Source organism: Opisthocomus hoazin, chromosome 13 (genome assembly GCF_030867145.1).
Source record: "Opisthocomus hoazin isolate bOpiHoa1 chromosome 13, bOpiHoa1.hap1, whole genome shotgun sequence".
In the NCBI taxonomy this organism is placed as follows: Eukaryota; Metazoa; Chordata; class Aves; order Opisthocomiformes; family Opisthocomidae; genus Opisthocomus; species Opisthocomus hoazin.
In genome coordinates this window covers 29,357,245-29,381,767 of record NC_134426.1, presented here as the reverse complement: position 1 = coordinate 29,381,767, position 24,523 = coordinate 29,357,245, and the positions used below count along the sequence as shown (strand labels likewise).

General features: G+C 42.3%; 1 protein-coding gene across 1 annotated transcript in view; it reads left to right on the top strand.

The window, feature by feature from the left end:
- Nucleotides 1–1,709: 1,709 nt before the first annotated feature.
- The window catches only part of PITPNB (phosphatidylinositol transfer protein beta), a 35,613-nt gene continuing 12,799 nt past the window's right edge, over nucleotides 1,710–24,523 (top strand). The window contains exons 1-8 of the mRNA XM_075434612.1: nucleotides 1,710–1,780; nucleotides 4,423–4,453; nucleotides 5,331–5,476; nucleotides 7,098–7,189; nucleotides 7,589–7,596; nucleotides 8,815–8,889; nucleotides 10,072–10,155; nucleotides 23,555–23,632. Coding sequence (XP_075290727.1) covers nucleotides 1,761–1,780; nucleotides 4,423–4,453; nucleotides 5,331–5,476; nucleotides 7,098–7,189; nucleotides 7,589–7,596; nucleotides 8,815–8,889; nucleotides 10,072–10,155; nucleotides 23,555–23,632 — 534 coding nt within the window. The 5' untranslated portion in view covers nucleotides 1,710–1,760. The remainder of the gene's footprint in view (nucleotides 1,781–4,422; nucleotides 4,454–5,330; nucleotides 5,477–7,097; nucleotides 7,190–7,588; nucleotides 7,597–8,814; nucleotides 8,890–10,071; nucleotides 10,156–23,554; nucleotides 23,633–24,523) is intronic.

Sequence of the window (24,523 nt, the reverse complement as noted above, 5' to 3'; positions counted from 1 at the left end):
GTACAGAAGCAACCTGGGGGAACTTGAGCCCTGCTGTCCTTCCTGCGGCCTGTGTTGAAGAGCCAGGTATCGCCATTGGTTTAGTAGTGGCTTTGAGAGTAAGCAGGGCTGGGTCCGCATTCCAGCGATAAGGTCTCTCTGCAAGACATAGTCCTGGGTTCTCTTGAATTCTGCTGTGCTTCAGCTCTGAACAGCCAAGTTATAACCCGCTTTTTAGCATTTGCTGTTCATTCCAGGTCTCTGCTTCACCATTCATGTAGATTTATAAAATCTTCCAGCTGGTTTATCTTCATCACGCACTGGCTCCTGTCTTGTCCTCTCTGTCTCCTTCATTTTCCTGTTTTTGCTCTGGAATTCAATCCTGCGTGTCTCCGTAGTACCCAAGAGACTGCTTCGTAAAGATCTGTTGCTACTAGAGAAATCCCTGTTGAACGTGGGGAAGCTCTGCACCTTTCCTTTCTTGGATTAAATGCCTAGAGTAAAGGTTTAGTTAGCTTGCCCCCCCCGTTCTTCTCTGGCCCCCACTCTGCTGTTTGATTGTTGCATTAACAGAAATGTGTTGGATAAAAAGGGAGCTGGGAGATCTGATGGTCTTTCACCCTACAGCAAACGTGTGTCCTGCTCCTCTGCCCCCGAGGCAGGTACCTCGGCAGAACTCCTCTCCTGCCACACGCTGCCGCGAGTTGGGTGCTGTCAGCCGCCCGGCGTCGAGGCACCAGCACCACCCTGAGCTGCGAAGGCCATTTCCCTCCTCGGGGACCAGTGCTGCAGGTTCCTCACGGGCTCGGCAGCCTCACTCGGTGTTCTGCTCTGGGGCTGGTGTCCGCCGCCTTTCAGTGCCTCTCGGTCTAAGGCTCGCGGGTGCTTCTCGTTCGTTGGCTTTTGATGAAAGCTGATGGTCGATCGTCAGCTGCGGGACCAGAGGGCGCGGGAGGCTGCGAGCCCGGCAGCGGCCGAGTCCTGTTCGTCACCGTACGCTCGCCGGTCCCTCCGTTACCGCCTGGTGTCCGCCCCCGACCGCGAGGCGGGCAGAAGAGGCGCTCTCACCGGAGGGCGGCACTGGGCGGCTCGCGGCCCCGCGCCCTGTGGAGGAGCGGCGAAGCCTCGGTCTCGGCGGGGCGCGGGCCGTGCTGTCGCTGGCCCGCGGCGGGACGGGGCCGGGCCGGCGGCAGCGGGCGGGCAGCCGCAACCGAGGGGCTGGGTCTCGGACGCGCGGCCTAGGGGAAGTGGTGCTTCGCCCCCGCGCCCGAACGAGCGCTCTGCCGCCGGCGGGGGTGGGGGCCGGGCGGTGCGGCGGCCAGCGGGGCTGCCGCCAGCTCGGCGGGGGCGGTAGGAACGGAGGCGCTGGGCGCGGCCCGGCTCCCGGCGCGCCCGCTTATCCCGAATGTCCGCTCGCCCCGCGCAGCCCCGCTGCTCCTGCCGGCGAGGTCCTCCTCGGACACCGGCCCGGGCGGGCTGGGGGCCCGGAACCGGAACCGGGAGCGGAGAGCGATGGGGGCGGCACCGGGAAGGAGCCAGGCTACCGGCACGCCCTGATTGGATGCCTACGGGTGAGGTGTGGCGCTCGCGGGAGCTGCGCGCCCTCGGATTGGTGGCAGCTGGCGCAGGCGCGCCGCTCGGGGCAGGAGCGGGCGCGGGGATGCACGGCGCGGCGGGATTGGGCTCGCCGGCCCGTGGGGGCGGGGCCTCCCCGGAAGCGCGGTGCAGCATGGGCAGTCGGCGCCGGTCGCGCCTGCGCAGTGCAGGCGTGCGAGGGGAAGATGGTGCTGATCAAGGAATTGTGAGTCGGGGGCAGCGCGGGGGGATGGGGGGGCGCCGCCGGGGGAGGCCGGGCCGGGCCGGGCCGGGCCTCGCCTCGCCTCGCCTCCCTCGGCTCCGCTGCGCGAGGCACCGGCAGCGCCCGCCCCACCGCCTGGGCCGCCCCGCTGGGCCGCGCCGCCCCGGCCGCTCCCTGCTGGCGGGTGGGCCCCGGCGCGAGGCCTCGAGGGCCCGCGGCGGCGGAGCAGGGGCGGCGGGCGCGCCCCGGGACCCCGCACCCGGCCGGGCCGGGCCGGGCCCGGCCGGTCCGCCGCCTCCCTCTCCCCTCCCCGCCGCGGGGCCTGGAGCGCTGCTAGCCCGGGCGCGGGGCCGCGTTGTGCTCCGCTGCCGCTTCCGGGCGCTGGTGCTCCGCTCTCACCTCCCGCCCTTCGGCCCGGGGTCGCTGCTTGGCACCGGGCGAGCGTGGCGCGGACCCCCGGCCCCCGGGTGGTCCTGCCCGGGGATCCGTGCCCCGGCGCCAGCGGGCCGTGTCCCCGTGCGGCGTGCTGCTCCTCGTTCCCCTGGGGCCATCGCTGGTCTGGGCTGCTTTGGATCGGCACCGCGTCCCGCCACGAAGGGGCCTCGGGCGGCGGCGGTGGCAGTCCTGGAGCGGTGTCCGTGTCCCTCATTGCTCTGCGGTTACCTGTGCTGGTGCGGCCGGGGGCTCCGGGTCGGTGGGTCGTGCTTCCCCTGAAGGGCTTCTGCCAGCAAGCCACCAGCGGGGTTGGTCCCTCCCACCCTTTGGCTTTACGTTACCTCGCAGTCTAGTAATACGTAGCCTCTGCCGCGACAGTGAAGGGGATGTGTGTGTTCAGAATAATCGATAGCAGCAGACCTGTCTGTTAGGTTCCAAAGAGGCTTCCAAGGATGCTTCAAAGACTTCCCAAAACGTCAGTGAGTAGGCGCAAACTGACAGTAATGAACTGCCAGCACGGTATCTGGCAGCATGGCGTGCAGAACCAAGTGTCCCGCTCTTCTTGTGTTTCATTTATAAGTTCTCATCAGATTTCTTTGCTGCTCAGCTCTTCTGTTTTATTGCATTGCTTGCCTGTCATTATTCTTAAGTTCAAAAAAGCCTGTTCTGTACAGTTCTTTCCTTTAATGCCTCACCTTTCCTTGTACCTGTACATTTGCTGTGTTTTCCTGATTATACTCCTATTTTACATATTGTCCTGTTAAAGACTAGGGCTGAGGTTGCCCAAAAATCTCCTGTACGTCCTTGCAAGCCACAAACACGTCCTCTCTAAGGATTGAGTCAGTGTCTGCTGATGCTAAGACAGGTGTCTTCTGTCTCTACTGGTCACACTAGCCAGCTTTAAAAGCAGTTGAAGGACTTCTTTATCTGGTAAAATGAGATAGAATTGGAGTCCTTATGGGAATTTTATTTTGGCTGCCATTTTGTGTTTGGTTGCGGGGTCTGGTTTCAGCCTGACCCTTTCCGACATTGGAGGCTGATTATGTTTTTCTCGGTTTCTCTCTGAGGGTTTCGTAGTTTAAATAAAAGTATTACAGTGAGGCACATAGTAGACTAAAATAGAAAAATCTTTATGCAGTAATAGCTAATTCCAATTGCATGGAAATTGCAAGACTGAATTTGATCCGCAAGGATGATCATTTCTGTCTTCTGAAGGTTGCTGCATTTTCTGCCGTGGAGGGAGGGTGCAGGGCAATCAGGCTGCTGAAGTCATATTCATAATAGTACCTAAACAGAACCATATCAAAGGCTCTGTTCACAAAGCGTGGACACAGCCGGGGGTAGCAAGAGTTGAAGCAGCTAACTATAACTTTCTTCCTCTCTAGAACAGTGGACAGGCTTAATTTATGTTCGTACTTTCAGGAAGATTGTGTTGCGTTGAATCTTAGTGGTCATAAGGTTTTCAGTAAAGGGGGGTAATGTCACTTAAAAGCCCTAGGAACAATGCAGTTGTTCTGTGATGTTGTTTTGCAACAATAATGATTTGCATTGTCTTTGTCCATGTTATTATGTAAGGTGAAAACGAAAAAGACTGTCTGTGCTGTTCACTGTTGCTGTGAAAAATCAGCTTCTGCATCCCCTGGCATTGCTGTTAACTGTACAGTGTATTGTATTAGCACTAAACTGTTTGCCTAAAACGTGCTTGCTTCTGCCCCCTGAATGGGATATGATCTGTGGTTGCTTTTTGAATTATCCATAACTGCTGTAATTGCCAAAATTCATTTGTAGACTCTAAGGCCTGCACATTTGTCCTCCTTGTAAATTGTACAGACAGGACTGCTTACTATGTAAGACATGAAAAAAGCTCACACCTCAACGTTTCAACAAATTCAGCACAGTACGAAGTTATGGCAGAGCTACAGGTAGATCCTAGATTTCCTGGCTCTTCTCTGCAGCTTCTAACATTCTTAACTCCTTTTTTTTTTCCTTTTGTAACATATCCATCAACATATCGTATCATCTGTCAACATATCGTATCTTGGGTTTGTTGCATTATATCTAGGAAGCCTTCCTGTCACAGAGCAAAAGAACACTTGAATTAACTCATTTTTACGCTTCCTTCTTGAATCTCTTTGTTACAGTTTATATCTGTTATCTGCAGATGAAGCCTAATTATTAATTTTGTTGAATTTTATCTTTTCATCTTTCAGCCGAGTGGTTTTACCTTGCTCAGTGCAAGAGGTATGTCCTTATCCTACCTGCTTGGCTTTTGGGGTGATGGGTGGGAAGCTGTTAGTGTCTTATTTAAATCTGACCAGCCTGGATCCAAATGTTTCCTTTGCTGTGCAGGACCTGTCTGCCACAGGTGAGTTAACACATGCCACAGGTAAGTTACCACATGCGTAAGCCACCCATCAAGCAGAGTTAACCTCTTGCAGATCAGTGAATTTCAAAGGAGGCAAATGCCTGTAGGCAAAGAACCTTTAGTTGTTTCTGAGCCACTCCACGCCTTACAAGCAAGGAAGGAAAGTTGTGCAGTTCTGCGCTGCAGCAGAGTTTTCCTGCTGACCAAGGCATTGAGTGACTTCAAGCCCTTTCCTAAAGGCAAAGGTTGGAATCATCTTCCAAGATCTGAAGCCAGCCATTTCAGTGGCACTGAGGTACATTTAAATGAAAATCACAATAGGATGTCTGAACATACTTCTGAGGGAAAATGCTATGCTTGCTTGCTTTTGTCTACAGTTTGCATTTTGTGAGTCCTATGAGGGCACTATCTAGTTGGTTAAAAGCATGAATTTGGGAGGCTTGGGGCTGGAAATCAGTCATCTGAAAATCTTGTAAACTAAAAATTATATTTCTTTTACACAATTAAGAACAACATGTATACTTTGCTTTTAAGATGAGAAAAATGAAGAATAACATGTTTGGTATGCTATACCAAAGTCTTGTGCTGATGTGAAACAAGCTGAGTATAGACCTGGTGCTTGTGAACTACAGACAGATTTTGATAATTTTGTTTGTACTACCACATTTTCACTGGAAACAGCTAAATTGTTTTAATGCATTAAAAGTTTTGGCTAACTTTCATATTGAAATTTTACTTTTTGTAACTTTTCAGTATCAAGTTGGGCAACTTTATTCTGTGGCAGAAGCTAGCAAAAATGAAACAGGAGGTGGCGAAGGAATTCAAGTCTTAAAAAATGAGCCTTATGAAAAGGATGGCGAGAAGGGGCAATATACTCACAAAATCTATCATTTAAAGAGGTGAGAAAAACATTCATACACATTATGGTCACTTGGTGTTGAGCCAGAAATGTTTAAAGATGAGAGCAGCCTTTGGGGTACTTATTTGTGTTTTTCTGCCACTCTTTAATTTGCTGAATTGTGCATGAATGCTCTGGTGAGTGGGAAAATGTGAAATAGAGTGGATTTTAAATATGTGGGATAGAGTAATGGAGAACCATGCAAAATGTCTGATCTGTGAATAGGCAAATGTAGCTCTAAGTAGGCATCATTTCAGTTCTTAGTATATAGCCTAAATGGTGGATTGGTATCACAGGTGCTTTGTGGAATAGTCCAAAGGACAGGAATGTTGCTATAGAAGGACAGAGAAAAGGAGAATGGTTATTGTGTTATGAAGAAAGAATGTTATTATGTGGTCTGGTATTGAAGAAAGTTCTTATCGCCTGAATGTTCCTTAAAAACACTGTAAGGTGTCAGACAGTGTTTATAACTGGGGCAAAAATAGCTAAAAATTTCAAGAACTGGATATGTTTACAGTTACCTACCCATGGGGAGGGCACAGAGACAACATGGGAAGTAACTGCTCTACAGCAATACTGTTCAGCAGCATCTGAATGTTTACTGTCTCAGCTATGTGAAAGTAAACATGAACGCAAACTTTCTTCAGGGCTGTGTTATCTACGATTGTAGCATGCAAGGTATGGATCATAACTCCTTTTGGTTGGCTTTGGGCATTGGACTTACAGATGTGCACAAACTTAGAGAGAAACTGGAGGGTGGAAATTAGCGTGGGCAGCATGACTCGCAGGGAAGAGCTGAAAGAATTGTGCGTGCTTATTGTAGAAAAAGACAAGTCCCAGGTGAGTGGGACATAAGGTTTCTGCAACGTAAAAAAGGAATCGTCAGTTGGCTTTTTTCCTTAAATCCTTATTTACCATCCTTGGAGAAAAATTGAGGATGGAATGCTTACATAGGTTGAAGTCTGTCCCTTATGCACATGTGTACCTGTAGTTTGTTTAGACTTGCCTACATAAGGGCACCAGCCTTAAGTGTTCCCCTAGGTAGTAATAAATCTCTCCTGCATAAGCTTTTGTTACTTTTTTCCCAAGCATCCAATTTTTGGTAACTGTCGTGGGCTCTCTGCTGGACTAGAGGGCAGTTATTACCAGAGATGGTCATTCTGCTGCTGACAGTGAGCTGCAGTTCCGTGACTGAAGTAGCTGAATGGCCTTCCACCTAGGCTGCCGGCCAGCGGAGTTGCAGGCTGGCTCACTGATGAGCCTGCAGTTTTGTTAAGAGAATTTGGAGGTCAGATCTCTTGGGCGGCGCTCTCCCTCAACAGTTGTCTTTGCTGTTCTTGAAGAGAAAAGAAGGCACAGCTTTCATTGTGATCATAGTACTTCCAGGATTGTTCCTAGTTCACTATCAAATATCTTATTATCCTCCCCATTGTTTTTTCTTAATTATGTTGTGGTCAGTCACATGGTTGGAGTTCCTGCATATTTGAATGTGGATAACTTGTACATCATAACCTTTAAAGTGCTTAGGTAGAATGTGCCTTTCTTATTAGAGTGAAGAAAACCAAGGAGGAATTTCAGCTGGCAGAAATTTCTGAAATGTTGGCAATGTTTGCTTTTCACAGTAAAGTTCCTGGTTTTGTAAGGATGATTGCTCCAGAAGGCTCCCTGGTGTTCCACGAGAAGGCTTGGAACGCGTATCCCTACTGTAGAACAAGTAGGTTTCCCTTGTATGTTTTGTTGTCAGTGTTCAGTGAAGTGGTGATCTTAAATGGTTTAGGAGAAAAGAGGGTGCCATCGAGTAGAAAATATGTTTCAGATTTTAATGTTGCATTTGTGAAATCTCTTCTGCAAAGGAGAGCTTCTGAAGAGCAGCTTCAATGGACCAGTTTGCTGCTTCCTACAGAGTTTTAGTACCCAGTGTCCCTAGGACAAGACTGAAAAGGTGGTTCTCTTAAGGTCTAGAACAGAGCCTGTTTGAAAATAATTTAGTCGATTTTGAATGTTTCTTGTATTGTGAAGCAATCACTATATGTGAGACTTTTCAGAAACGGTGGTATCTAATAACACTTTATGTTTCCTTTTCATTTTCATTGCATGTGTTTCCAATGACCAGTTGTGACGGTGAGTATTTGAATTACTATCAGTCCTATGGTGGGTTTTTTTGAAGTATATTTTATCTGCTATTACTGCTACAAGTGACTCCGACTACAGCAAGCTAGCTCCAACCTTTTGTGTATGCATTGGCAGGGTTCCTGGCGTAGAACTCCGTGTTACTTTATTTGTCTGCACTTGGCTATAATGAGAAAGAACTGTAGTTTGTCAGAGAAATGCTTTCATTTTTCACATCTTCTTTTATACCTTTACTTACCATTACAGCTGCATAATGTCTGTTGTAGTAAGACAAAATGCTAAAAAAGGGATAAAAAAACCAAAAAACAAGTCAGGGGTTTCTACGCTCTTGAATGCAGGAAGAGCAATGAAATGATATCAGTCCCTAGCCGTCTGAAATCCCGTTTCTTTCAAGTGAAATCCTGCCTCAGTTAAAATGGGTTAACTCAGAATGTAAATGGATCAGCATACCTGGGGGCTTGTTTAAGACTTTATTTCCCCATGTGTATATTTTGGTGACCTGTTTGAGGAAGCTTGTAAGTTTAATGTTGAATTACTTTTATCTGCTTGATTGCACATGATTTAGATTGTCACTAGGTGGATGCAGCATAAGGAGTAACAAATGAGTTTATGAACTGTTTAGCCAGACTCATCATACGTGTGTGCACTGGTGTATGCTTTCTTACTTCTGGAATTAGAAATGTTCTGTGTTAGTCTTTAGAGATACAGTTTAGTGGTAGCTGGACCTTCATGATCGTAATGGTGCTATACAGGAACACGTAATGTTTATTGGCTGTTACCTCTGCCTCTCAGAATAGTCTTGTTTATTAAAAATTTTGTGCAGATGTGTTTTAGTTGTTTTGTCTTAACTGCAGTATTAATAATTTGAAAATTACTTGAACACAGAGGTAAAGTATTTAAGGGTTGAGGAAGAAGGATTTAAAATGGCAGTATTATTTCTATTTGTATGCACAGAGGTAGAGTTGGATTTCCCAAACATGACTGGTTTAATTCAGTACTTACTGCTGTAGCTGATACTTCAGATTTAGATACTAGTTATCTTATTGTACCTACTTCTGTGTGTAGTTAAGGGGGCTGTTTCTTTTATAATTTAAATAGGATGTGTTGCTGGTCAGGACTTAGTAGTGACTTATATGTAAATACCATTTATCTAAACTTTAGGCAGAGAGGTGTAATGAGACTCATGCTTTTTGAATTTAATTCTTACAGAATGAATACATGAAAGATGATTTCTTCATAAAAATTGAGACCTGGCATAAACCGGATTTGGGGACATCAGAGAACGTGAGTTGGGATTTGGATACCAAGCATTAGTAGTATTTTCAACACATAGTCATCCAGATAAAGTATTCTATACCTGGTAACAGTGGATAATTACTGTATAAAGTCAAAGCCCTAGCGCTGATTAATGTAAAACAAGAAAGTCCTTCTAAGGTGGTCAAGCTGTCTCACCTAACGAGATGCAAGAACAAGAAAAAGTTTTTATTTTTTCATGTTGAGATCAGTGTAGATGCTTGATTCCCGCTCAAATGTTTAAATAGATTTTCAGTAAATTATTTTTAATTTCATAGTCTTTTACCTTAGGCATGCTAGCGCTACTTAGGCTGACAAGTTTGCTTGAAAACAGGTTTCACAAGGCTATTGGAGCTTATCTGTGTACACGTCTGTAGAGTTATATATTGAAACTGCTTCTGTAAATTTTCCAGGCTGGCGATACTCTTGTTTTCCTCCCTAGACAGTTGATCTGGTTCACAGGTCTCTTCAGGAGATTTTTTTTTTTTTTTTAATATCTATAGTGGCAAACATATTTATAAGCCATACACAAAGGAATCGATGTCAGTATATTTTCAGTGCTTGGATGAACTGTAGTATTGGATGTGCTACAGAGAAGGAGCATGTTTCTTGGACACCTCTGCTTGCTAGAATTATGAGTTTAGGTATGCCTAACAGACCACAGGTGTGAAGCTGATGACATCTTCAGAACTTTATATACTTCTGTACCACACACACTTCATCTGGTCCGTATTAAAGGCAGTCCTATGGTTCGAGGAACCTACTAGTTTTAGTCAGATTATTGAAACCTGCCGTATTTGCGCTTTGGAAATTGTGCAGCTTCTTTCTAGATCAAAAAGGTCATACAGATTACTGAACCGGTAATGTTTCTAATTAGAGCTTGATTTTATTAGCACTAACAAATGTGACAGAAGAATACAGCTTCATCTTAAATCCAAGTTTAATGCACAAGAAGCGAAGGATTTGTGCTGTTTTGAAATCGATTAGTGAGTGAATTAAACTGTAACTGTGGAGATGATTTGCTTTTAGAAAGGCAGAGGAAGAAAGTATAGGCTTTGAGAACACCACTTTTGTGAAGTCCAGAAAAAATCCATGGCACGCGTACGTACTACGTAAGGTGCACCGCTGTGTAAGATGACAGCACGGAAATCATTCCTTTTTCTCCTTCTGCAGGTGCACAATTTAGATCCAAACACATGGAAGAGTGTTGAAGTTGTCCATATTGACATTGCAGATAGAACTCAAGTAGAACCAGGAGTAAGTAAATGCTCTGCTGTTGGGATATGGATGTAGCATGCAGCTAATTCCATTGATGCTTTGTGTTGCTTGTGAATAAACTAAAATGGTATGGATTTTGCCCAACAGATAAATGAAAATTGTCTTGAATAAAATAATTCGTTCCAAAGTTCCACACTTAGTAAATGCATTTACAACTTCAGTTCGGCGAATTTGACTTCTTGTTGCACAACTAAGACATGAGGGGCAACAGACTTTTGGCACAGGTGTAGTTTTTACTTTTAATTGTAGATAAAGTAATTGATTTGGTCAAGCAAGCATTTATGTGCTCAGCTTGGTGCAAGAATTTGTACCAGCTGTGCTGCGTGACAGAGCACAGTGTCTCCACCAAGCTACTCCTGTGCTTCAGCTGCAATTCTGTAAATTAAATTGTGTCCTTCCACATGTCTATCACTCTGCAGTTATGGCAGTCTCAAGAGGATCAATCAGGTTTTGCCACTGAAATCGAGATCTCTTTTTTTATAATTATTTTTAAAATTTGCTCATCAGAATAGTTCTCAAGACATGAACTGCTCATTGCTTCTGAAAGCTGTGGTATTGTGTTTCCAGTTTCATCTTTAGCAATTGCTTTGGCAAATGTTAAGTGTCCTGGGCACACCCAGAAGTCTATCTATAGGAGTCTGTGGTCTTTTTCCCTGAGAACCTGAAGCTTAATATTTTGATATAAGAAGCAAAAATTTAGAAGGGCGTATTTTATTAGTAAGAGCACACGGTTACTCAGTGAATTTTTATGCAGAGCATAGGTATAAATTTGGAAGGAGTGTCTTTACCAAGATTGTGTGGAGTCTGTGTTAGCTTGCTTACACACGTGATGGGAGTAGGCAGCTAGATGAAGAACTGAGTTTGGCAAAGTTTAGTGCTGGGCATGCACACTTTCAGCTTGCTTTTTCAGTAGCACTTTGCACAGAAAAGACAGTGGTACACTGACTGTGATTGTATCACATTCTACTGAAATAAATACATGAAGGGATTCCTAGTTAAGCTTAATCTGCTGTGTTGAGATGTTGCTGACAGGAAAACACTTAATGTTTGTAACAGTTTCTGTTCTTTTCCCATCTGTTGTTAATTTTTTGTTAACCAGCTCATAATTGTATGTATAATCTTCTAGTCCAACCCCCCTGCCTTGGGCAGGGACACCTTCCACTGAACCAGGTTGCTCAAAGACCCATCCAACCTGGCCTTGAACACTTGTAACGGTGAGGGCATCCACAGCTTCTCTGGGCAACCTATTCCAGTGTCTCACCACCCTCATCGTAAAAAAATTTCTTACTTATAGCCAATCTACCCTCTCAGTTTAAAACTTGCCCATTATCCTGTCACTACAGGCCTTGGTAAAAAGTCTTTCTCCATCTTTCTTATAAGCCCACTTTATATATTGAAAAGCTGCAGTGAGATCTCCCCGGAACCTTCGCGTCTTCAGGCTGACCAGCTCCCACTCTCTCAGCCTCTCCTCATGGCAGCGGTGTTCTTGCCCTCAGATCATTGCTGGGGCCTCCTCTGGCCCCGCTCCAACAGCCCCAGGTCTGCCCTGTGCTGAGGGCTCCAGAGCTGGACGCAGGACTCCCAGGGGGGTCTCACCAGAGCAGGGCAGAGGGGCAGGATCCCCCCCCTCGCCCTGTTGACCACGCTGCTGGGGATGCAGCCCAGGGCACGGCTGGCCTGGGCTGCCAGCGCACACTGCCAGCTCATGTTCAGCTTTTCATAGTGTGCATGATAAATCTGAGTAAGAAGGTAGGATATGTTGATTTTAGATGCTGGTTTATGCAACTTCAGAGGACAGCTTCACCGTACTTATTTATGTGCCTGCCTTACTTCCTTGATTTTAGTTCTCTTGCTTTCTACATATCTGTATCTGCTGGGGTTGTAACAACTGGACTGTTCTATGGGTAGTCATTAATTTCTGGATAGCAGGAAAGTGGTATGCACGAATGCCGACACTTACCAATTTGTATTTACACAATAAATTTTAGTGTCTCAGTTTTGTGCAAGGAGGTGTTCTTTATGCTATTTACTTGTTATTTCTGAAAATAAATATTTGGATATCCTGCACTGTAGGGAGAGGGCTCCTTTGCAGGAAAGTAGAGCGGAAAGGCTGTGGTGTGTGAAGGGGAAAGTTTTCTGCTCCATAAATTTCCGTTTGCTTTACCAACATAGGTGCAACAACATAACCTGCACTGTTGCTTAGCTGATGTTTAACAGATGATCTGTGGGTTTACATGTGTGAAAATGCATTTTTTTGAGAACCTCCCTGTAAACCAAATTGAATGTGTCTTGCCTATTTTAATGCAGCCAGGAATCGTTTTGCTGCCCCTTGTTCTTTCAGACATTGCATATGACCTTAGAGCTGAACTGGCAGATAAATGTATGTTGTGCATTCACTATTCCATGCCTGGAATTGTGGCAGCCAACTACAGTGCTGTCATCTGTCAGAGCGCTTGCTTGATCACAGTATGTGTAAACAAAGGGTTGTGCTTATTACTGTGTGTTGAACTTAAGTATTTATTCTGTTTGAAGTACTCCTAATGAACAGCACTGCTTATGCTGTATGCCCTCTCACACTATTAGATTACATGGCCTGCCTTTGATATTGACAGTTTCCTTTGTACTGAAGACTGACAGGTGGCAGTGTGCTAAAAGAACTTACATTTTTGGCTCAGGACAAAGATCTGTCTAACTCGGTATCCTGTTAGCGGCTGGTAGCAGATACTTGTGGAAGGATAAGAAACTTGCAAAGTATAGACTAGAAGCTGGGGTATGCGTATCTCTGAAAGATCAATCTGTATTTAAAGGATGTCCAGAACCAGTGGTTATATCTGGCCTGTATTTATTAGCCACTTACATGCACATGAGCACATCTAATCCGTTTTTGAACCCATTTATACTTTTGACCTTGATGGCCTCGTGAATTCTGTAGAGTGTTAGATGGTATGGAGAAAAAATACTCCCTTTTTGCCTGACTGATAATTTAATTAGCGGGGGAGAATGTTTTGTACTTATATTTTTCTGGCAGATTTTTCTTTTTGTTCCCCCACCTCCTTTGTAGCGTATGTTTCTAAGCTGAAGGTCCTTATCTTTAAGTTCATCTTCATGTAGAAGCCATTTCATGTGTGGAAGTCCTTAGAACTATTTTCAGTACATTATCCTCTTTTTTCTCCCTTTTTTTCTTTTGTGTATTTGACCTACAGAGTATCAAAACCATGAGTGCAGAGTGGTTTAATCCAGAGTCTTAAGTCTCTTCTGCTGTTCCGTCATTTTTTTTTAGCAAATTCTCACACAATTTGCACTTTTAGCAAATATTTTGAGCAAATGTTTTCAAATTCAGACTCACAGTATAGCCCATCATTGTGTAGGAATACTTGGGACTAATTTTCACCATGTGATTCAATTTTTCATTTCTATTTCATCTCCCAGAAATGGAGTTTTGCAATGTCCTGGCTTCATTAAACAAAGACTGACTTTGTGCTTAAACTCTTATGCAGACTTTGATAACTCTGAGCTATCTGTAGGCTGATGCCCTGTCCAATCCACTTGTTTGCCCCCTTTCCTACACAGTTAAGGATTTGTTAGCAGAAATTCTCTGGGACTCACACTTGCAGACTCTTCTGTTGTGAAAATTTGCAGATTCTTGCCTTTTGTTTTCTCTCTCTTTACTGCTTATGACTCCATGACAGAGACTTTCAGTTTATGCTGATATCTTTATGAAGTTTAGGTAATGGAAGTTGAGGATTTTTTTTTTTTTGGAAGTTCAGCTGCATCATAGTAACAAAATTGCCCTGATCTACATGCTTACTTTATGCCTTCAGAGAAGGCTGCTGATTTTGGAAAGTGAATGTCCCCTGTGAAAGCATTAGCTGTTTTCTGTGTATTCTGTTTGTCCAGAGGTTGTTCTCCTACAGTTTCTTCGTCTTTGTTCAGTGATATTGGAGCAGTCGCTAGTTCACTGTGTTGGGTAGCTTCTGAAATCATATGCGTTGTATGGCTTTTTTTGTTGTTGTTGTTGTGTTTTGTTTTTTTTTTTTGTTACAATGCTTGTTGCTTGGGAATTACCATTTTAAGTGGCTGGGTGGGTTTTTTGGTGTGCTCATTGGTTTAAGGAAAAGGAATAGTCAGTGTTGCAAAAGCAAAGTCTTATTTGTACATTGGTTTTCTCAGCCATTGTCTTGCTTGGAAAAGCAACTCAAATGTGCTATCTTGGATAACAGTATGGCTGAAGGAATGGAACCACATTGTTAAGATCCAGACATTTTGATAACAGTTTTCGTATATTCGAGATTTATCCTTTTGCTCAGTGAATGAACCTTGTCCAACCCGTAGTAGTGTAGCAGTTACGTTAGTTTCAGAACTACAATCAGCATAAATATAAATATAGTAAATTTCTTTAAGATACTAATGGCGTGCATATGCTAACTCATGCTCAATCAAGTATATATAGAAATAATTTGGCTGACATCTGTGGCTTTCTTTAGATACAAATTTAACCCTGCCCTCTCTTAATTATCTCCAGCATACAATCTATATGACTTGTATATAAAAATCACTTCCCGAGAGAGTAAGACTTTTTAAATAAAGAGTAAGCAGAAGTGAACACTCAAATTAACATCAGAAGAGCCTACATTTTTGGAAACGGTTTGTAAGAAAGTAGAGTGTAGTGAAAACAAAGAAATTGAAATCAGGTTTTAGCTATTTTTGTACAATGAAGAAATTAAACGTCTTGTTCTAGGTTGTAGTGGATCTTCATTATACTACTTGAAACAAAGTTCTAAAAATACAATTTTATACAAATCAGTCAAATTATTTAATGTACGCCGTAAGGGATAGAATTTGTATGTGCTGTGCAGTAAGTACTATCCCTTGTTCTACAGTTTGAAGAAGTAGAATAGAATATAGGAAATGCTCATGTTTTGTAGTCTGTAAAAGAGTGTTAGAAGATTCTTGAGTGATAGAGCTGTTTTTCCAATAGGTGGATCCCTCCCATTTCGGTCTTAATTTTCATGTGATAGGCATCTAAGAGTCCATATTATTAGTCCAGAAGCTTATAATCATCATGATTTTTATTGGTAACAGTCTTGGAACGGCTTATCTGGGTCATAAAGTTGACTCTGTGTATTAGCAAAAGGATCAGAATATACCTTTTAGTTTCTTTTAAAAAAACAAGAACATACCTCTTAGTTTCTTTTAAAAAAACAAGAACATTTCATTTTGAAGAAGCATGGGAAAGCCCTGTTGACGTAAACCGGGTTTTTGCTGGACTTCAGTTCTGCGGAGCTGTTTCATTTTGGTGTCCAGCTGAGGCAGGTATCTGGATGTATGGGCCATTGCTGGTGCTCAGCTGGTGGGTGATAACTAGGTGGTGTTGGATTGTGTGGTCATATCTTTATTCAGCGGTTGTTTCTCAAGTCTTGTGAAGCTCCACTGTCAAAATGCATTAGGTGTTTACAATCTAGCCTACAAAATTACTGTGTATTGAAGAATGCTGCAATGGCTATGGAGCAGTCAGTGGTTTTGTTTCGCTGCTGCTGAGAAAGTCCAGTGACTTTCAATACTTGAGAGATCAGGGGATTGTGGATGCTGTAATGTCCTTGCCTTGTTTCAAAATATGTTAGTGATTAGGATTCAGGCATCAAAAATGACAGTCTGCCCCCTGAAAGTTACACTATGGATGTGTCCCTGGTTACCAGGGCTCTTTGAGCTGCCAGTGTTCAGAGATATGTGGAAAACAGACTGGCTGCTACAGACCTGACTTTTCGCTCCAAAGCTTGTTTTCTGCTTTGCCTCGGACATCTGTATTAAAGAAAAAGGTTTGTCTGAATTACTGAGTTTGAACAGATGAGCTATTCAACCTCCATCAGTACTTCTTTAGAATAAAGATGCAAAGGATGAAGTGTTTGCCCAGGTGATTGTTACATAGCCCTGTTATTTTCTCCCAGTCTTCAGCCTGGTTACCGAAACAGCCTTTCTTCATATTGGGATGTTAATTACTAGTTTAGAAAACAGAAGAAGTTGTACACGCCTTGAATTTTGCTTGATTCCTTCAGGAGTATCTGTGGCCTGCTGTTTTAAGTATACATCTTAAACTGCACATCTCATGGAACAACCTCTGTATGTATAAATGGGACTTATTTCTAGCTTACTAGTGTTTTCCTCCCCTCTTTCTGTTTTCTGTCCCTTAACTAAGGCTTTTTTTTTTGCTGTCCTGGGTGCTTATAAATCTTGGTATCTTCCAGACTGTCTTATAAAATGATCTCTTTCATGGAGACCTTTAACTTCTAGTACGTAGCACAACACTGCGGTGTACGTCTGTGCTAATTTAACAAGGCTGATTTTATTTTTCATTTGAACTTTTGCATTCTTTCAAAGGTGTTTTCAGGTATGGTTCACCTGATAGCTGTCCTGTAGCTACAGAACTCTTAAGGAGATGGGAATGACTGCAAGACATTTGTTATTAAAAGCCATTTAGCTAACCTTACCCAAAATATGCGAATGCTTTTCTTGCATATCAGTTAAGGGTACAGTAGTGCTGGTGATTGTTTCAGTTATGAGACCTGGGAATCATACACTGAGTTGGGAATATGACATACTTTGATCAACTGGATTTTGATCTTTTATTGTGCTGTGAACGAGTATTCACAGAGCTATGGATTGTATTGGAGAAAAGTGCTACCATGCATTTAATTCCACAGTCAACTTTATGTGCAGTTTCTGCTAAATAGCACTGACAGTATCTATGTTCTCCTGTTTAAAAAAACTAATGCAATATAGAGTTGAAAAGCTAGAAATTGTGTCCACCTGCCTGGTGGTCTTATGCCACTCTCTGCTCAGGAAGCTTTTTTTCATGAATTTGCAGGTAAGACATCAGACGTATCATTTTTATGCTAGGTTCTAAAAGTTTTCTTAAAGTCATTCTGTCCTGTATATATGCTTTCAGATTTTAAACTACTTGGTAGAGCGAGCTGCGAGCAATCAGCAGTACTGTTATTACTTTTAGCAGGTCTTATAACTGAGAACGAGACTTGTAAAGAAGCACTCTGATTCTGGGTTTGTTGCAATTATTACTTTATTCTATGTCATTCACAGTCTCTCTAAATAATTCTTCAGAATAGTTTGTTGCATTCATGCATATTGAGATTTTGAGCAGAAACTGCCTATGAGACGGTATTTGTGTATTTCTGTGAAATGGTTTTTAGCTCCTCTATATTGTTGTGCTGCTGCATAATGATGTGTTTTGCCTGTCTAGCTTTCAAGGGGCTTTAAGGTTTTTTAGCTGTAATATTTGTTTCAACAGCTGCCTGTTTTTCTTCCTAAGAAGGACTTGTTGCTGTCAGGAGTTAAGCTCTTGCTGCACAGATATTTTCCTTAAACTCTGCAAAGAACTGTTGTTTATTTGTACTTTGGCTCTAGTCCAGTCTTCTTACTTGCATGCTGGTAGGGTTTGTGTATTGAGAAGAGTTCCTACAATGCTCTCTTGTTCGTCTGGACTTTAATCTAGACAGGGTTGTTTTCTGTCCTTCACAGCATTTGGGTTAACTGAGTCCTGAAACACCTTGGTTCAAAGCTTCTGTATATGATCTCTAGCATAGAAAACTTCACCGTGACTCATCTATTTTCTTTGAATTTTTGTTTTCACTCCTATGTTTTACTTGTAGATAACATTTTTTCCCCCTAGTATTTTCAGCTGTGCTTATATGTGGGTCCTAAATGCAAGAGCACCGTTGCTTTTTACCTGTATCCCTGAGCGGTGAGAGGCAAGATGGCAGATAACGTCGTGTTGGGTGGGCTTGGATGTCCCTGTGTTATCCAGTCAAATAATTCCATGACGTAAAGCAGGCAGATCAAAGTTGCATATGTAGGTGAGTTTAAATGCCAAAACAAAGATTGCATATGTAAGTAAAGTTCTTGCTTTAGCAAGTTTTCTGATCATAGTGTATTTGAAAATTTACATCCTACAGTGCATTTCTGTAAGCTTGCGTGTTACATTCCGTATAATAACAGGCATGAAGTACTTATGGTAGGAGATACTACCATATGAAGTATGGTAGTATCTCCAGAGGTATTGTTAGTGAATGTGATTTGTAACATTAAAGTTTTGGAGGATTTTGTATGAGCAGTCTGTTACTTGAAAATAGTGATGTTTGTTGATAGATTTGCTTTGTTTCATTTTTTAAAATTATTTTTTCAGGAAGGAGGTTGCAGTGCAAATGTAGAAATTGCCAAGTATATTTCACTTTAAGCATGTGACAAGACCATTTGTACTTGTGCATGATACTGAATGTGGAAGCTGTCTTTCGGTGGAGAACAAGCCTTATTTTCTGATGTTTGTTTAGCTTTTTTTGAGCAATGAAGCTGACTTCCTGAGTTTTGTTTTTTCTAGATTTCGCATTGTAGTACTTACAAAGGAAAGTAGATCAGTTAAATTTCTATATTTGTAAGCACGCTTGGAACCATTTTATTGTAGATTTTTGACAATGCCTTTTGGCAACTTGTAGTGAGTTGAGGCGCTTTGTCTTTGGTGCATGCTTAACCCTGGCTAGCTTTTGCTAGTGTTGTGAGGCATGTATTAATCCCATGTAAGCTTCTCAGAGTATATTGATTCTTCCTGTCTCTTCCAGTTACTGGATACTACAGGACTGTAAAGAGTGATGGCAATTACTTTGACGACAAATTTAGAGTTGAAGGGGTTCGGGTTTTTGAAACTGGTTTTGTCCTGGGCCTTATAAGCTAGTACAAAGGTACAGTCTAGTTACAAGTAATGTCACCTAGTCAAAATATGTGGACGTTATAATCTTATGCAGTGTTCATCCCAGTCTCCTGTGGATTTTTCTTACTGGCATTGACATTTTCAGATTGGACCAGAACACTGTGCTTTTTCCAGTAGTGATCCACACTGGTTGTTAAGGAAGGTGAAAACCTCCACTCTGCTGCTTACTCCCTGTGCTTCTCAAGTGGAACAGGTGTAGGGAGGGCTAGTTAGGCAGCAATTACATTCAGTGTTGTCTGATTGGAACCAGAATGCACGATGAATAATACAAACATAACGATTACTGTACAGAAATAATAAATATAGTTATTATATCATGCAAAATAAGTATATAATAATGTAAATAGTATAAACATAAATAATGTTACAACATTGCAGAGATGGTGAATTTGTTTGTAGTATTATTATTTCCACTAAGGGAGGAGATGTTCTGCTTGCTATCTTTTTATGCATTCCGGTGCCTCCACATGTTAGTGCAGCCCAGATTGTTTTGTGGGACAGAAAGTTGTTTAGAATAGTGTAATTCCCTGTACTGCCTTTCATGAAGTATAGCATTGACTAATAAATTGTGTTTTATTTTTTTGTTTTAATGATAAGGGTTGCACTTAATTTGAGATGGTTTACTGCATTCTCTATGTTGGGGCTTTCCATGGTAAATCCAGTGCTGATGAGCTGTGCTGTCTGGTGTAATCTTTCTCTCTGACAGATAAGTAGAGAAATCTCTGCAGAGCATATGCCGTTGTAAAGAGTCCAAATTATGTCCTGCTCTTTGTGAGGATGCGCTACTGCAGCTTTAGTAAGGAGTCAGAACTGCAGCTTGTCTGTCCTTCCAGTGAACGGTCTGGAAAAAAGTTTCACAGCCTAGAAATGTGTCGCTGTTGCAGCACGGACACATGGGCTCAGTCAAGCACTGCCTATCAGAAGGGAATTCATTTTCCTTCAGCAAAAGATTTTAAAAAAATCACTCCTGTCTAAAAGATGCTTCTGCCTTCGTTCTTTGTTGATTGTTATTGACCGCTGATGGAGTTGGCAGTATTCTGACAATTTTATCTGGTTATGGTTTTCAGCTTCTACTAGCTCCAGCCCCTGCCTACATTCCTCTCTGGTTTTACAGATTTCTGTATTTTATCCCTCTGAGTCACGTCTTTACCAGGCTGAAGTTTCATGGTCTGCTTTGTTATTTGAATGGAATTGGTTCCAAAATTAATCATTCTTGCTGTCTTCTGCATCTCCCACTTCTAATATATTCTTCTAGAGAAAATAGTACCAAAAATTAATGTAATATTCAAAATACAGATGTACCATTGAATTTTAGTGTCATAAGATGTTTTGTGTTACGTTCCCTCCTGGTTTCCTAATATTTCAGTATGTTACATATGTTGGGTTCATTTTGGTATTGTCCTGCTGTTGCTTTTAGGTTTGGTCTGTTGTGCTCTGTAATGATCCATGGAAGCACAACAGTTATTGCACTTTCTTCTTTTTCCTGCTAAAGAAAGCATGGAGATACTCTAACTGTGAGAACATCCTAAATATGATGTTGTCATACAATGCTGCAAGACTGTAATACTGTGCTTACGGCACAGAGATGCCTTTTTTCCCCCACCCAAGAATTGTGTAAGAAAACAAACACAAAAAAACCACACAAAATAAAACCCCACCCAGCGCATCACACTCAGCCTCCAGAATATGCAGGACCTGAGGATTTGAGTAGGTTGCAACTGTCTTCACACACAGTGTTTAGAAATAACCAATGAGATGAGAAGTTTACAGCTGGTGGCAAGCACGGTAAATTGTGTGCCCTCTGCTCGCCTACCCTGTGGGTTTCGTGGAGGAGACAGACTGCGAACAAAGCCAGCAGGCCGTCTTGCTCTGTGCTATTGCTCACATGCAGCAGTAATGGAGAGCTAGGGCTCTATACCATGTGCTAAAGCTATCGTACATGAAGGGATATATTTGTTCTTTTTGGTGTTTGTAAAAAGGACATGTGCATTTATTCCAGTAAAATCATAAATAAGCGGGGTTTTGCTAAAATTCAAATGACAAATATTGCTATTAGTCTTTCTGAAATGATAATAATTCCAGTGGACTGAATTTAAAAAAAACACTGAAGTGAAAACACTGAAGTGTTGCTGAATGTAAATGTTCATGTACAGTGCTTATGCTGATGCCTCAGATTGTCGCTGTGAGGTAGATAATATTTTAACTTAGCACCTGTGAGAGCACCCTGCTAAAGCTGGCTGGCTATTGTATGGGTTCTTTAAATAAACGTATTGCTTCAGTTTAGAGGGAGAAATAGAGGAAAATACTATTTGGTGGAAGTTCATGAAACATACTGATTAACAATGTGGTTGAATGTCTTGACTCAGATGTTTCTAGGAAATATTTTCTCAATTCTTAAAGTATGTATGGAAGTATATAATATGGAAGTTTATCTGAATACCTATTAATGCTTTCTAGATACATTAATTACAGAATGGCTGGAAAAGAAAAATCTATTAAAAGGTTTCTTCAGCCTATTTTAATACAGGGTGTAGGTAAGTACATTAACAACTAGGAACAATGAGAGAAAAATGGGGAGAAGAAAGTATCAGAGAGTAACAGCTGATTTTCTGTAAGTGAAAGGAGACTCCTCTGAGAGGACTTCTGGATTTTCTAGTTCTGTCTAGCTTGCAAAAGTGCGTTGTAAATGTCAAAATGGTTATGAAGGCGTTAATAACTAATTTGTGTAGCCTTGCTCTGTGGATTTGGAATTTCAGTCTAGTAGTAGCCTTCATTCCTTCATGCTTATGGAAGAATCTAGATTCGAAAACTGGCGTGTTACATGTGATCTTCAGTACTTCTGACAGCTGAAACTATGAGTTCATGTAGTAGCTCCTCAATTGTATACGCACTAGTACCATCTGTTGAATTCAAGTCACGTGAGTAAAACGTGAAAATTAGGGAAATGGAAGTGTTTTGGGAGGGCTAAGGAAACTTGATTGTAATTCTTGTGTGTGAATTGTTTTTCCTAGGTTCGTTTGGGGTTTTCCTGGTGAATAAATATGAAAACCCTTCAGAACAAAGGGAGAGGGAAGTACTTTTGCACAGTTCGTAATTCATTAGTCACTAATTACTGCAGGGTGCAACTGAGGCCAAGAATAAAAGTGGAGAGGAATACCAAGTTACACGATCCTTTAAAGGAAGAGTTTATATCCTTTCCAGAAAAAAAACTCCACAGAACAGGGAAGACCAAACTGCTCACTGCTTGGAGCGATAGCTCTGTCTTGGGTTATTTGCATCCTTCCGTGAAGCGTCTGTTACTGGCCGCTGAGAATGTTAGAGTGGTCTGCTGTATAACTCCGTCTGACAGTTCCTGCTCTGTGATGTTACAGTGTTCGGATTTATTTTACGTGTGCTTATGTTCATGCCTTTGTCTACAAGAACTTTGTAACTCAGTTGTCTAGGGAAGCTGTTTCTCCAAAACACGCTGTCTGCAGCAGAGATGAAGTGAGATGATTTCCCTGTGCATCAGAAGAAGCATTAATATTTCAGTTTTAATATTCAGAGAGCTGTTTTTTTTAATTTGTCTGTCTTGCTGCTGATAGTATTTAATTTTGAATACAGGGAGATGCATTAAAAAGGTGAAGGTTTAGTTTTAATTCATCTTAGAAGCTGTTTGCAAATGTGATCCGTTGTAACAACTCCCTGATGTGAGGTGTGGGGAATGCCAGTAGCTGCTTTTCTGGTGGTATTTCTTTCACTCAGTGTTCTGCAAGTTTTGTCCTCATTGAAAATTATTTTTAAAAATGAGACCTTAAACTCTGATAAACTTTCTTGGGCTTTTCTGTAGCTCCCACCTAGCGTTTGTTCTGCTTTAGAGCAACTTAAACTTTTACCGTTCTCCTTCGTTGCATGGGTGTAATGGTATTCTTAGGTTGATGTTTTTCATGCATTGTGTAAACCTTACATGTTCTCAGTTACTGAGGTCAGAGTTTTTAATCCTTTCCTAAGTTCCAAAGTAGCATCTTCATTTTCATACCCCCTCATCAGTAAAATTAAGTAAATCCATATGTTGGAAGCATTTGTTGTTTTCAGCTCTACTGCTATTAGCTTCTTTCCCCACTGTATGTGACCTGGTACGCAGTGATGTCAGTTGTAAAGCAGTGCCACTCAGACTGCTGCCTTGTGCCCTCTCTGTGCTTAGCCTGGTGATGTCTCACAGATGGAGGTTACGCAGTTTCTAACTTTGCAAGCTAGCTTGTTTATGCCTTCTTCCCTTTCTGTTCTGCATTTTCAGAAGTGGACATATGTTGCAGCTTGGAAAATGTTGGCACACTAGTTTCTGTATTACTGCTTTCTCTTCCCCTCAGAAGTTTACAAAACTGAGAGGGTAGTGCTTATGTCGTAGTATAAGCAGACAATGAGCACCACTGGTGATATGCAGTGAATGAGCGGGTGTGATGGTGTGTTCGACACAAGCTTGAGTCAGCCTAACAGAGGTGCTCCACCTGTCCTGCTCCAGACCACTCAGGAGAATCAATTTGGTAGTCTTGAACAGAAGCTTAATACAGTGGGATATTGAATACGAGTTTGTTTCTGACTCTCAGGGGTTTTTTTGTGTTACAGGACTACAAAGCTGATGAAGACCCTGCATTATTCCAGTCAGTTAAGACGCAGAGAGGACCTTTGGGGCCAAACTGGAAGGTACTAAGAACAGATGTTACAACCTTATGAAGTCTTTATCAGCAGAAAAAAAAAAAAAAATCAGTTCCTTGGAGACTAGCACTAGCAAATGTTAGTCTTAAAACAGAGGGCAGAAAGTGAATAATTCTTTTCTTTTTTGTATTGTTATAATTCCAGATGTGTTAGTAAGCAAAGGTGCTGTCTGCTATTGATTTAATTTCACTGCTAAAACAAAGCTATGAAAATTAAATTGGATTAACATTATCCTTACTTGAGATTGACATCTGATTATAGACTATGATGAATTCCATATTAGCCTGCTCTGGTAGCCACTGGAGGTAACTTAAAATGCAAAAAATTAGTTGGAAACTTTCTTACATCTAAACGATTGTAACTGTGTATTTCTTAGAGCAGGGTAAGAGATAGTACATGTGTATGTTTTATTTAGAATTACCAAAAAACTAGCAGAAGATAGCGGTAACTAAATCTAAGCTTGTCTTCACCTTGCCATATTGTATATCTAGGTATTTTTCACTAGTGTCCCATGTATACAAAATGCACACAAAAACCCTCGGTATTTCATCATAAATATTTTCCCTCGGTGAGATAATACACCCTGTTTGTATTTGTACATGTGTGTGTGCATGCATGCACAGATGCATCTACCCTGTTCTTCAAATTTTCAGTCTGAAGTATGCAGTCTGGGTTGATTTGGGATATTAATTTCCCACATTCTTTTGTCATTTACCAGTTTTCTAATAAGTACAGTCATTGTGTAACCACGGGAAGGTGACTTGACCAAAGCTTTTTTCCAAGGTAAAGCCATCTGGCCTTTTACCTGAGCTGCAATTACCCAAGCCTGTAAGCTGGAAATTTTGTTTGAAGTTCGTTATGCAAGCTGCTTGCTTAACA